Source organism: Lactuca virosa, chromosome 4 (assembly GCF_052849685.1).
Source record: "Lactuca virosa cultivar CGN04683 chromosome 4, Lactuca_virosa_CGN04683_v6, whole genome shotgun sequence".
Lineage (NCBI taxonomy): Eukaryota > Viridiplantae > Streptophyta > Magnoliopsida > Asterales > Asteraceae > Lactuca > Lactuca virosa.
Genome location: NC_136429.1, coordinates 424,007,155 through 424,021,324, shown reverse-complemented (window position 1 = coordinate 424,021,324; position 14,170 = coordinate 424,007,155). Strand labels below are relative to the sequence as shown.

Below are 14,170 nucleotides of genomic sequence, written 5' to 3'. Positions count from 1 at the left end.
CATTCAGTCATTCGGATGGTACACATACATTGCTGCTTATATCGCAAAATTCCTTCCAAAGCTCATCAACAGTCATTTGATTGACAAGCTCCGGTAGTACTTGATCAATCAAGCTTAACGTAAAAACATTATGTGATTTTGCTAGAATAGTGATCAGTAATTTTGTTTCTCCTTTCAAAGTTGCGGCAATACCGTGTTGAACTAAAATAGCCCTCATCTTCACTTTCCATACAGTGAAACTGTTTGAGCCATTGATTTCTCTATTTCGAATTTTTGGACGTCATATCTTCAACCAAGAAAACAAACAATGAATTTGATATCACATGTAAAATAATCCAGAAAATTAAACACATAAAAACACAATGATTGACGTGGTTTAGTGAATGTCATATATATCCGTAAGGTAAGAAGAGGTATTGTTATTCACAAATCTAATGTTAATCCTAGCTAATAAATAAAGAACTTTTTTGCCACATGGCATGTTAAATGTCAAATTCTGATAATTTACAATTAAATCATTTCCATTTGTCGGTATAAGATAGTGCCACCTAATAAAAACGTATATGTCTAAATTAAATGAAAAAAATCAAACGATTCAGCTAATTTTTTTAAACGTATATTCGGAAAGTCTTCAATTTAATTTTGATTCTCCAACAATCAAGCATCAGTTATATTGATTCTTTACAAATTTACGGCTTGATTTCATGAATCAATTCCTATTTCAAAACTTTTTCTTGATTTACTTCAAATCGAATTCTACCCTCAGTATGATATATGTTTTTAATTTTAGGATTCGGTCAATGAAAGATTTTCTTTTGCATATTTCTTTCAATCGGAAATCACATTCAAATAGTTTCCATATTACACTCCAAATTCAGTTCAATCAAAAAATTTCTTTTGACTATATATTGGTTCTTATAATGTTATTACCACAACAATTTTTTCACTGTGAAAAGTTGAAGATAGGTAAAACCGGAATCAAGAAGACTAAGGAGCACAAAAGGTTAGTATCTCAATGTATTTTTAAGAAAACCCTATCAATTTCGTTTTCTTCTTTCTGTAAAATTTGTTTAAAAACACCATTTGATATATGTCCACCACATGCTCGATGTAATTCCAATCTGATTTTCTATGATTTCTCCATTACTGATTCGAAATTTTCTTCTTATCAGTATCATATGATCGATATTTTCTTAATTGTTAGTCCTTTCTCCGCTTCAACTCATCGTATTTCTGTAAACTGCAAAATCAGGTACTAATCTGCTCATCTTTATGCGATAATTTACGAATTCAATGTTTTTCTGTTACTGGGTATAAACAGTAATGTGTTTGTGATACTTAAATGACATTGTACTTGTAATTATTAATTAGTCAAGGAACATCTGATTTCAGTGTTATGTTTGTTTTTCTCATTTTCGAACTATTTACAAATTTAATAAACTGCTTGATTTGGTGTTTGTTATAAATTTTGGACTATTTAACCCCTAAGTCGTTTTTAATGGTTATTGGATGCTATTTTACTAGATTTACGATTTTTAAATGGTTACCAAGGACAAATAACACCCAAATGGTCACTTTTGATTTGTACCTACTCTCTTCTCCTTATATGTATCAATTTGAATAATGATTGTTATTTGTAACCTGAGAAACTTAACCTCAATTAGTCATGGAACATATGATTTCAATGTTATGTTTGTATTTCTCATCTCCACACTATATGCAGATTTAATAAACTGTTTGATTTGGTTTTGTTAGAAATTTTGGACTATTTTACCCCTAATTTACTTTTTGTCCCGATTTTAATGGTTATTAGATGCTATTCTTCAGTTCAAGAACAATGCTTTTGTGTTTTGATCCTCTTCTTCTTTCACCAATATTGACCGGGTTTTATTTTTTTGACTTTTGATTTATGTTTATAGTTGATGCAACACCAAGTTAGATGATGATTAGATTTTAGAATTTATATATAGGAATTAATAGTTTGATATATAATGATTTATATAAAAAGTAGGATGTAAAAGACTCTATTGACCCCTGGGCAGAAAACAATTGTTGCTACAGTTATATAACTGCATCTTTTTATAGACAGTGGCATAATTGGTAATTTGTTTTAATTTTTGAGTTTCATGATTATGTGCTTACTTTGTCCTTTTTGAGTACACTACATAGTATTTTTAATGTTGATAATTAGATATATTTCTACAATGTCTATAATTGCCAATCTTATGATGTAGTGTCTTAGTTATTCTTTCAAACATATTTGTTCCATTCTTGCCCTTTCTGGATTCCTCTACTCATGTATGTGAAATCACATAAGTTTATTAAAATGTTGTTGTTAAAAGATGGTTTGAAATTTTTCCGTTGTCGTTGGTTGATACACGGCCGAGGTTGAGATCACATGTGCGGTTGTTGTAAAACTTTTAGAAACTGTCATTTGTAATTAAGTTTTTTTTTAAAATTAGAAATATGTTCCTAGATATGTTAAAATTGTTAATTTTGATTGTTAACAGCGCAGAGGAGGCAGAATGGTAAAGTTCTTAAAAGGGGAGAATGGTTTTATAATTTTTTCTGATTTGTATATTACTATTTGTAATTTGTAATTATATCTCATTTATATGAAATGGATATAAGTATGTTGCTACAGTGCTATTTCATTACAGGTTTATATAGGTCCAAGTAAAATTATCATGCTTAGTGACCATGCCTTATCAAAAGATGACTATACAATTAAGGTCAAAATCATCCCTCTTTGAAAGTAGACAGTTTGCAATAACCCTCATCAAATCCATCTTATTGGAATGATTTTGATGGACAGACGGTAACATTTCATTTATTATGTTTTTTAATTAGATTATTTATATTATAATTGCAATATATGTAAGTTAGTGTTCAAAAAATATTTGGAAGTTTATAGTTCATAACAATTATTTACAATATGTCAATACTAATTCTTATTACTTTCGATTCAATTGCATACTTATTCATCAACGCCTTTGTGCATATATATGAAAGTATCACTTTAAAATATCCTTAAACTTTACAAGTTGATATTAATTTTTTTTTAATAAACTCGTGTAATACAAAGGTCTTACACCTAGTTAACTAATTTAGAATGATTATTAGACGAGAAATTATATATCTTCTAACACTTTCTTCCTATTAGTCTTGCGGTCCATATTAAATGGTAACAAGTAGATTAAAATATTATTAATTTTATTAAATACTAGGTGTGAGACCCGTGTATTACACGGGTTTATTAAAAATAAAAATTTAATATCAATATATAAACATGAAATGTTTTATAAAGTAATAATTTACATAACAGAATGTAATCTTTTGGAACATTTGCAAAAGAAATTAAATCGTTTGGAGGATTTATGAGAATTTATTATCAAATCAATAGGATGATTTTATTTCCTTATAAAACTCATTGCAATTTTATGGAATTTTATTTTAAGAAAATGGAAATCCCTAAAAAATGACAAGTGGAAAATAAAAATTCTAAAACTCTCATAAAATGACAAGTGTCAAAATGAAGGAGAAGATGACATGTGACAAAAAAAATCTTCATTTATTAGAGAAGATGACACGTAAATATTTGACGGGTACGAGAATAAATAGAAAGAAAATATAAAAGAATATTTAATTTCTACCGGAAAGAAATAAAAAATAATTTTTGAAATTAATTTGATCAATGGAAATATGGAATTGGTAATAGAAAATGAAAGTGATATTTTTATTTATGGTTTTGATTCGTCTTAATAAATTGTTTTAATAAATAGATAAAAAAAAAAAAAATCAACTTCCCATTAAAAAATGGATCAACTTTGGACACAAGAGGTGAAATACGTCAGCAAGATATGCTTTTCTTTTACGTGTTACTTTTACGGTTGTTCTTTAACAAATGTATATCTACATGTGGCATAATGATATTTATTGCATCTTATAAATTGTTTGAATTGTTTAAAAAAATTAAATAAATATATTTTAAGGACAATTTTAAAACTTGGTTAAAAAAGTTTAATAGTTTTTTTAAAATCGTTAGATGAGTAACTTTTAAATTCAAGTTTTTTTGTTTAAATTAAAAACTAAATTTTTGTTTTGGCAAACAAAATTTTTTATTAAAAGCTTGGAAGTAGTTATTGCCAAACACGCTGTAAATATCTTTCGAATTTTGCAAATGTATCTTCGTCAAAATTAATTTTCAACTTTCACGAGTTTAGGACGTTCATACTAAATTTTAAAGATGTTAATTATGTAAGAAACTTAAAAATCGTTTTAAATATTTGATAGTTATTAAACAATATAAATATTGTTTTTCATAAGCAAATCGCGATTGCACCGCACCTTCTTGCCTTCTCTCAAACTCACACCGCCATGTTAACCACCGATCTCGCCACCATCTTACCTCGCGTGCTCATAGTATCCAGACGAAGCCTTCGCAAGAACAAGTTCGTCGATTTCGTCGGTATATGATACTTCTACTTCGTTTATTCTTCTGATCAATCACTCATTTTCAACTTCTCATGCAACCCCAATCGAATCACGAACTTTATAATCATCGTCTTTTTCTCATGCATGTACACATTCCTTTGATTAATTTGAAGTTTTTTCATGATCTATTGTTAAATAGTTAGTCCTCACTTCGATTCGATCCAATTTAGTATTCAATTGCACGAACTACTTGAATCCATGTTAAGATTTTCAGTGCGAATTTTGTTTTTCTGTGACCTAATAGTACTTATCTTATCAGGTGAATATCATCTAGATCTAATTGTCGGATATGGAGCTGTTCCAGTGATTGTACCTCGAGTGACCGGAGTCAACATGTTACTAGAGAGCTTTGAGCCAATCCATGGAGTTCTTCTATGTGAAGGAGAAGACATCGATCCATCACTTTACGAATCAGAAACAACGATTCTATCACCCGAAGAGTTGGATGAAATCAGACTCCTCCATTCCAGCGACACCACAATCGACAAAGAAAAGGACATTATCGAACTATCTCTTGCAAAACTCTGCTTAGAACGAAACATTCCTTACTTGGGAATATGCAGAGGTTCACAAATTCTAAATGTAGCATGTGGAGGTACGCTTTACCAAGACATTGAGAAGGAAATAACGAAAAACTCTCCCCAAGTGAAGAAAGTGAGTCATATCGATTATGAAAACTACGATGGACATAGACATTTGGTGAACATTGTGAAGAACACCCCTTTGCATCAATGGTTTCACGATTCTCTTGAACATGACAAGATGGAGATTAAAGTCAATAGTTATCATCATCAAGGGGTTAAGAGATTAGCACAACGTTTCAAGCCCATGGCGTTTGCACCAGATGGATTGATTGAAGGGTTTTATGATCCTGACTCTTATAATCCTGAAGAGGGTAAGTTTATAATGGGGTTACAGTTTCATCCTGAGCGAATGAGGAGATTAGCTTCAAATGCTTCAAATGAATTCGATTATCCTGGATGCCCTGCTGCTTATAAGGTGAATAGAATCTAATAATCTTCTCTTTCAATGAACTTTTTTTTTAATCTTCGCCATTGTAGACTGAATTTTCCTTTGTTTGAAGGAATTTGTGAAAGCTGTGTTGGCATATCAGAAGAAGCTTAACAACATGTTGAAAGTAGAGAATTCTTTAAAGCTTGATAAAGATTTGGAACAAAGAAGAAAGCTTATTGTTCATAGCTTCTCTCTTGCAAGAAACATATATGCAACAGGTAACAATTTTCATCCATCTGAAGAGTCTGATCTCAAACCAGGAGCAGAATTTCTTGAGGTAATGTATATACATGAACTAAACCACCATCATAAAAACACATATTCTTCTCTTCACTCAATCATGGAGTTTTTTAATCGATTTCAGTCAAACACAGCGTTAAGTTTGCAACAAGAGAAGAGATTGAAACAAATGGGAGCAACAGTAAGAAATTCATCTTCATACATGGAGAAAATGAAGCTAAATGAAGAAAGAGAGAAATTAGCGAGAGTTATGATGGGGAAAATGACAGTAGAACAGTTATCTGATTTAGCTTTATTCTACCACATGATGGAGAAGATAAGCTCTGAAGTGTTAGACAAAAAGCTTCAAGATTCTGCGAGTCTTGATCGATCTTCCTGATTCACACACTTTTTGAACTTATTATTTTGTTTCTCAAAAGAATAAAAAAAAAGCTTCTGATTTAGATAACATCAAACCTTGTAAAGTATCTCATGGAATATTATAAACTTACACTATTAATATATTACATATATATACTTGTATAGCTTAAAACTACAATCCAGCACTATAAAAGTCAACGAGTCTTGAAGAATCAAAAGTCAACGAGAAATCGACATAAGAACAACTCATAGCTATTTTATACATAACTCCTAAGTCAACTTTATCCTATCTTTGAAACCATCCAAGAATCTATCCATTTCTGGGAATTTCACAACCCAAATCCTCTCTAATCCTCCATGAATCCCAAACATTTTCTCCTAAATTTTCTTACTTTGATTGTTCTTGGAGAATGTTCAACCACCATAGACAAATTCTATGGCACATGCAATGATTCTTTCACTTGTGGGACTATTTCGGGCTTCCAATTTCCATTTCGGAGACAAAACGACCCCACAAACTGCGGGTACCCGGGTTTTGAAATAAACTGTGATGAACATAACCCACCTACCTTTACCATCAAGAACATGACTTACCAGATTCAGAACATCGATCCAACGGTCCAGATTTTGAAGATTGTTAGAGAAGATATGATCGAGTCAATCTGTCCACAAGATCAAGTCAACACCACCATGGATTACAACCTTTTCGATTTCAATTCCGGCTACATGAACATGAGCTTCCTTTTTGGGTGCCCGGATTCTTGGACCGGAATGGGAGGTGGGTTTGATTTGTGTGGTAACAATGGGGGTAAACCGGTCTTTTTGACAGTAGGGGTACATGGGCCCGGGGATTGTGGAAGTAGTGTTGTGGTTCCGGTTCCGGTTGAGTTTGTGGAGCCGAATGCGTCGGGTCGGGTTGTGGGAAACGGGTTTGAGGTTAGGTGGAAGGTGGATGATGAGATTTGCACTGGGTGCAGGCAGTCTGGCGGACAGTGCATGTATGATAATAGTACACGCCTGACCGGCTGTAGCTGCCCGAATCAGGTTTTTTTGGCAGATAGTTGTGACGGAGTTAACAAAACTCGAGACGAGTCATCACCCTCATCAAGTAAGAAACTATTTTTTATTTGGTTTTTTTATCAAAATGAATTATATTTATGATTAGGTTATTGACAAATTAGAGGTCCATATGGACTATGCAAGACTGGCCAAAAGATTTTGGCCGGTCTGGTAAAAGCCTAAAAATTTTCAGTCCAGAAAATACTTTGATGATCGGCTTCTAGACTGGCCATTTCGGATACAAAAATTAGGTCTGTTCAACCGGGCGTCAACTAGGCAGTCTGGAAAAGTATGAAAAAGTTTGTAAGCTTTGGTCTTTTTGTGTATACCTCTAGCCAAAGTATGGTAATGATAAGAAACCTATGTTTTGTTTAGAAGGAGAGTTCGATTCAAATTTAAGCATGGTGGATTAGAATTTACGGTAATTAATTTGACCACTTGAGTTGAGTTTAAATACCCTAAAATCTTGACTTAAATGACATTTAGAATGTATAAGTAACTCTTTTAGAGTGAAATATGTTATTTAATAAGTTATACAAATCAAATATTTTGGTCTTTTGAAAATTGACGTGCAAAAGTATACGTTTCTTATGACTTAAGAATTAGAGTTCACGTTATACATGTTTATCTTGACGTGGTTTCTCATAAGTATATCTTTTTAGTTGTTAATATACTTACTCAACTAACGCTTCATTATTTTAATATAGAAAGAGCATTTTATAATGAAATTAACTAAGATGAACGTTGCATAAATTATATATTAATAAAGTAGATATTAGATTAAAAAGCCTGCAAAATATATAAATAGTTGTGGTTCTTCCCATGGTACATTATTCAAATGATAGTTGTTGGTCCGTGGTAGATTAATAAATAATGAAAGACTTCTCAATTAAAGAATTTCTCGCGTAATTTACACCACTTTATCTTGTTTTAAATTTATGGCATTGTACTTCATACCAATTTATTTTTCTTTAATTTGACAAAGTCATAAAAAGTGGTTAAAGTCATAATTTTAATAATGACAGATTAATAGCCAATATTGCTACCCCTACCCCCACCTCCCTTCCTCACATCCATTCCTATATCATATTTGCCTTTATATTTCATCACAGTATTAGAGTTTGATATTTTGGTTTTATTTCAAACAACTAGTATTTATACTCAAACAATTCGTATAACCTAATGTTTTCTATCAGATATTTATTCGGCATAAAACAACAAAATCTCTCTCTCTCTCTCTCTCTCTCTCTCTCTCTCTTGTTTTTGTCGTAGACATACCACATAAATTGATTGTATCGTTGTTTTCGCTTGTATTATTACTAGCGTTGGAATTGGTACGGTACCAATTCATTTTTCTCTAAACCGTGTACCGTACAAACTATAATTGATAACAAAAAATTACTGCTGATACCGTACTAAGTATACTTGGTACCAATATAGTTGACTACCAACAAGTTTAGTTGATACAAATTGGTAATGGTATATACCAACTTCTTTTAATTTTCTATTGTAAGATTTAAAAATAAGCAAAGACATTGAGTAATTTTGATGTTTAATATAGAAAATAGTTATGTAGTTCTTTTAGTTTACAAAAGAATTTTATTGAACTAACGCTAAAGTAACGTTTTCATTTTGTGCTTTAACGTGGTAACAACTGTTGACTAATGCGACCAAACGAATTGTATAATGTTCTTAAAAATGTAAGCACTAAACACAATTAGCAGTTGAAATATACGATTTTGTTTATATATATATATATATATATATATATATATATATATATATATATATATATATATATATATATATATATATATAATAAAGGAATTGGTTTGTACGATCTTACCATGGTATTATAACTTTTGTACCATTACCGTACAAACATTGCTCAATTGGTACGGTACTACCAACCAAACATGTTGACTACCAACTATATTGGCTACCAACTTTCTTGGTTCGATTGGTAGCATGTTGGTTGGTTGTTCATGGTACAATTTTGCCAGCCCTAATTATTACTTTGTGTTAAATCATTTATCAAGTTGTTGAAGTGCTTAAAACCTAACAGCCACTGCCCGCCACCACCATTTTTCATTGTCTCAACCACCATGAGAACATAACCACCTCCCACCACCACCACATTGTCATTCGCCACGACAAGAAGATAAACACCTCCGGCCACCACCACATCGTTCTTCTAACTATTCTCTTCAAAATCAGTTGTTGGAATTGAAACCCCTAGAACCATGACTTAGTCAAATCCACATATTTCAATCATCATTATGTGCACCATCGTTGATCAAGTATTTACCAATTATAATCGGTGGATATGTGTGCTATGAACTAACTTAATAAAAAGAAATTCATCAAGTATTTACCCTCTTAATTCTTACTAGACGTTCGAGAATCGATCTAGTTCTCTCCAAAATTCTTCCCAATTCACAAAAGATGCCTCTACCTTATTTCTCAAGCCTACTTAAAGGACAACATACTAACAAATAAATTTCTAATTTACCCCTCCATTACAAAAGGATTCCCCAACTCATGTCCCTAAAGAGCCACTTTGTCCTCAAGGTGAAAGGAAGGAAAGTCACGATGCAAGGCTTCCATGCATCTGTTTGAACATCCACTATAGGAGAATGATTGATTACCAATGGCCTTTTTTGTTAACTCAGAAAAAGATATTTTCTTTACTTAGAGAAAAACAAAAAATCCAAACTACTATGATTTCTATGTAATTTAACCAATGGTATATTAAGTTTTAAGAGATTAATTTTTTGCCCACCATTACTTACTATACTTTTTGTAATTTGTTTAATGTATACTTTTGAAGAACCACATGGTTTTTTTTCTTCTTTTTATTCATTTTATTTCCGTTTTCTTATAACTTTACGGATGTCATCTTCGTTTTGTGATTAGAATAAAACACATGGAAGATAAAACCAACAAAAAGTGACTGAAAAATCGTATATTAATTTCAGGGCCCCGAATCAAACTACTCAAGTTTCGGATTTTTCCCGTTAATTTCAAAACCTTTGTGCCACTTTTTGGCCGATTAAAATGGCCTTTCACTATTACAATCTCTCCCAAAATGCCTCCGCCGTATCTCTCCTCCGCCACCTTCCTCCTCCTCCTCCTCTACTCCGGCCACCTCACCGTATCTCTTACAGAACCCACCTTCCCCTCCTTCCCTGGCTGCGACGGAAATTTCTCTTGTGGCAACATCCACAACCTCAGCTACCCTTTCACCGGAGGTGATCGACCCGATCACTGTGGTCCACCTGAATTCCGACTTACCTGTACTACAAACGAGTACCCCGAGTTAATCTCCGAACCAGTTACTTACCGGGTTCTCGAAGCTAACATGACCGGAAAAACCCTCGTACTAGCCAGATCGGACTTATGGAACAATCCTTGTCCTACCACCTTTCTTAATTCGACTCTCGATTCGAATTACTTTGATGCTGGTGGCATTGAGAATGTTGATCTCACCATTTTCTTTGGATGTAGTTCGTCGCTCATGCCTATCCAACCACAACACCGGTTTTTTTGTGATGTAGGTGGTGTGGATCTTACAGATTCGTACTTTTTAATCGGGAATGTTCCTATTGAACCGATATTAAAGATGATACACTGTTTTAAGGGTGTGAGGACTCCGTTGTTAAGAACTGTTGCTGATGATCTCAATCAAAGTATGTTGACTCTTGCAGAAGCTTTGACTATGGGTTTTCAGGTTACCTACAGTAATCCGTTTGATGAGAAGTGTTTAGAGTGTGGTAGGTTGCAAGGGCATTGTGGATTCAACATTGCTACAAGCCAACCCATTTGTATTTGCAACAGTAGTATATGTATTCCACCAGGTGTTCGACATAATGCCTTCTCATATATATTATATCACTTAAAACCAACAACTAAAATGCATTTGCTCATCACATTAGTTATATTTTTGTTGAAATTGTTGAACCTTTTATGGGTTTCTAGTAAATATCTTGATGGGAGGATTTTGTAGCTAACATTTTCTTGAAATTTTGCTTATTTGCAGGGAGTTCAAAGAAAGGATCTGTGTTTATAAGTATGGATTCCATTCTGTTATTAAATAGACTTAAATTTCTTTCTTAATCATCATTTCAAGTAACTAAATATTATTTTTTTTCTTTGAATTCTAGTCCTTTCCACCCTTGGAGCAATTGTTGTAGTTTTTGGTGTGGGATTGGGAATCTTTGTTTGTAAACAAAGGAGGAAAAGGCGTAATAGAAAAGAAGCATCATCCTTAAAAACCGAGGGCAAAGGACTAACGAGTTATACCCAATCTAATTTGAGTTCTAGCATCCCTTCATATCCTTCACCAACAACTAAAGACTTCACAAACTGCTCCTATTTTGGAGCTCAAGTTTTTACCTATGAAGAACTAGAACTAGCTACCGATAACTTCAATGATTCAAGAGAACTCGGTGACGGTGGTTATGGAACTGTTTATCATGGTAAAATACTATAATCCTTAAATACTATAAACGTAGAGTCTCACATCAGCTAGACACAGTCCAATCTGTCTCTATATATGTATGTCAGAGTCCCAGCTCTCTTTTCGAGAGAAAATCAAGAATTTTACATATCTAACATGGTATCAAAGCTAAAATCAACAGATATGTGAAAATCAAGAATTTCACATATCCATATATGTACGCCAGAGTCTCAAATCAGCTAGACACAGTCCTATTTGACTTTATATATGTACGTCAGAGTCCCACTTCTCTTTTCGAGAGAATATCAAAAATTTCACATATCTATATATGTACGTCAGAGTCTCACATCAGCAAGACACAGTCCTATCTGACTCTAGATATGTATGTCATAGTCCCACCTCTTCTTTCGAGAGAAAATAAAAAATTCCACATATCTAACATGGTATCAGAGCTAGATAAAATCAAAGACTCCACATATCTAACAGAATAAATCTTGAAATTCTCTAGGTAAGCTTCTCGATGGGCGAGAAGTAGCAGTGAAACGTTTATACGAGAACAATTTCAAACGCGTACATCAATTCATGAACGAAATTAAAATCTTGACAAAATTACAACACAAAAACCTCGTAAAACTATACGGATGCACATCAAAACGAAGCCGCGAACTACTACTCGTATACGAATACGTTCCAAATGGCACAGTAGGCGATCATCTTCATGGAAAACTATCAAACTCAAATTCAAATTCAAATTCAAACATGTTTCCATGGTCTATACGCCTCAACATCGCCATAGAAACAGCCGAAGCACTAGCCTACCTCCATGAATCCGACATCATACATCGCGATGTGAAAACCAACAACATTCTCTTAGACAAAACTTTCAAAGTCAAAGTTGCTGATTTTGGTTTATCAAGATTGTTTCCAAACAACGCGACACATGTCTCAACGGCCCCACAGGGGACACCTGGCTATGTGGACCCCGAATACTACCAATGTTACCAGTTGACTGACAAGAGTGATGTGTATAGTTTCGGGGTGGTTTTGATTGAGCTCATATCTTCTTTACAAGCTGTTGATACTAATAGAGATAGGCTCGATATAAACTTGGCTGCAATGGGGGTTAGTAAGATTCAGAATCATATGTTGGGGGAGTTGGTGGATGAGAGGATTGGGTTTGAGAGTGATGGGGAGGTGAGGCGGATGGTTACATTGGTGGCGGAGTTGGGTTTCCGGTGTCTGCAACCGGAGGCGGATATGAGGCCGACGATGAAGGAGGTGGTGGAGATTTTGAGAGGGATTCAGAATGATGAAATGAATGCTCAGAAACCGGAGGTTGTTGATTTTGTGGTCGAGTGTGGGCTGTTTAAGGATCATAATACACAACCACCATCCCCGGAGTATGGTGTTACTAACAAATTGGTTAATGGGTCATTGCCAAATTCTTCTGATGGTTGATCGAACTTTCTTGCATCTTAAGAGTTTGGTTATGCACTGTGTTTTGAGTTTTGTTACAATCATGATCACTTTTTGGTATGTGACTTTAGTTTTGATGTTCATTAATCTAAATTGATCAAACGTAAGAGAATTATCCTAGTGCGACGTGTGTGGTGTGTGTAAAGTAAATGCAATGTATGAACAATATTCACCTGTGTCACGTAAGATTCTTGTGTATATATATATAGTATAGGGCCTTTTAGCCATCTTCAATTTATACACTCCAGATCCTGGTCTCCATTATATGCAAAACATGTACCTAAGATATATATTCATTTAATAAAAATGGAACAAAGAGTTAATATCATAACGAAACACCGAAAATTCTGTAAAATGACCCGTTTGGTTCGGAGTAACTGATCATAACATTGTTTCTTTCATTTCTTAATCTGCAATAATAATTAAATTTCGTACATGGGAAGGCGTATACAATAAATTTGGAAAAAAATAATCATTAAACAGAAGAGCATATATGATCCACACTACTAGAAATGAAAGGAAAAACGGTTGGAAATCTGTAGCAACACCTTTCCGACAAAAAATACAACCGAAAATATGTCCTAGGAACTTTTTCGGAGGGATTTCTGACACTTATTCAGCGACACTTCAAACAAAGTACTTAGGTCGGAAGTTCCCTTACTTTTCTCATACATGTCATTTTGCTTGGCTTCCGAGAGACTTTTCTGATGGAACATAATTCCGAAGCATTTCCGAGGAAAATAATTCCGAGGCATTTCCGTGGAAATCCCTTTTTTAGTGGCACTATTTGGAAAGATTTTGTTAGGCATTTCCGAGGGAATCCCTTCTTGTGACAGTCTTTAGCGACACTTTTTGGTGACTTATTTTCCTAGGGAAAATCTTCATCTACATCTACATCTACCTCCTTTAATAAACAAAACCTTTAAATGCCATATGTCCCATTTCTAAGTAGACTAATTGACACGTGTCAATTTTTAAGAAATTCCTAATTTTTAATTTTTTTTTGGTATTTCCTTATTTTCCGGAAAATATTTATGAGGAATTCAAAATTCAAAATTCAAATTTCCA

General features: G+C 33.4%; 2 protein-coding genes and 1 long non-coding RNA gene across 3 annotated transcripts; all 3 read left to right on the top strand.

Moving 5' to 3' along the window:
• The first annotated feature begins 675 nt into the window (after window positions 1–675).
• On the top strand, window positions 676–2,643 carry LOC145169129 (uncharacterized). Its single transcript, XR_013742325.1, has 3 exons — window positions 676–1,003; window positions 1,173–1,252; window positions 2,511–2,643. It is a non-coding gene; the product is annotated as an uncharacterized LOC145169129 (long non-coding RNA).
• A 1,693-nt stretch (window positions 2,644–4,336) lies between these two features.
• LOC145109009 (putative glutamine amidotransferase GAT1_2.1) lies at window positions 4,337–6,260 on the top strand. Its single transcript, XM_079046109.1, has 4 exons — window positions 4,337–4,468; window positions 4,754–5,493; window positions 5,579–5,785; window positions 5,873–6,260. Exons 1-4 carry the CDS (start codon window positions 4,378–4,380, stop codon window positions 6,125–6,127), a joined length of 1,293 nt encoding a protein of 430 aa, XP_078902235.1. The 5' UTR covers window positions 4,337–4,377; the 3' UTR covers window positions 6,128–6,260.
• A 92-nt stretch (window positions 6,261–6,352) lies between these two features.
• LOC145109006 (LEAF RUST 10 DISEASE-RESISTANCE LOCUS RECEPTOR-LIKE PROTEIN KINASE-like 1.4) lies at window positions 6,353–13,340 on the top strand. Its single transcript, XM_079046107.1, has 5 exons — window positions 6,353–7,216; window positions 10,146–11,024; window positions 11,207–11,236; window positions 11,331–11,645; window positions 12,135–13,340. The coding sequence occupies exons 1-5, from the start codon at window positions 6,466–6,468 to the stop codon at window positions 13,082–13,084; spliced, it is 2,925 nt and encodes a 974-aa protein (XP_078902233.1). The 5' UTR covers window positions 6,353–6,465; the 3' UTR covers window positions 13,085–13,340.
• Window positions 13,341–14,170: the final 830 nt, after the last annotated feature.

Bases quoted from the DNA above. Each gene is read 5' to 3' on its own strand.
- LOC145109009 (XM_079046109.1), top strand. From the start codon at position 4,378: ATGTTAACCACCGATCTCGCCACCATCTTACCTCGCGTGCTCATAGTA. The intron at 4,469-4,753 runs GTATATGATACT...TTATCTTATCAG, and splicing joins CAAGTTCGTCGATTTCGTCG to GTGAATATCATCTAGATCTA. The intron at 5,494-5,578 runs GTGAATAGAATC...CTTTGTTTGAAG, and splicing joins GATGCCCTGCTGCTTATAAG to GAATTTGTGAAAGCTGTGTT.
- LOC145109006 (XM_079046107.1), top strand. From the start codon at position 6,466: ATGAATCCCAAACATTTTCTCCTAAATTTTCTTACTTTGATTGTTCTT. The intron at 7,217-10,145 runs GTAAGAAACTAT...TATTAATTTCAG, and splicing joins CGAGTCATCACCCTCATCAA to GGCCCCGAATCAAACTACTC. The intron at 11,025-11,206 runs GTGTTCGACATA...GCTTATTTGCAG, and splicing joins TAGTATATGTATTCCACCAG to GGAGTTCAAAGAAAGGATCT.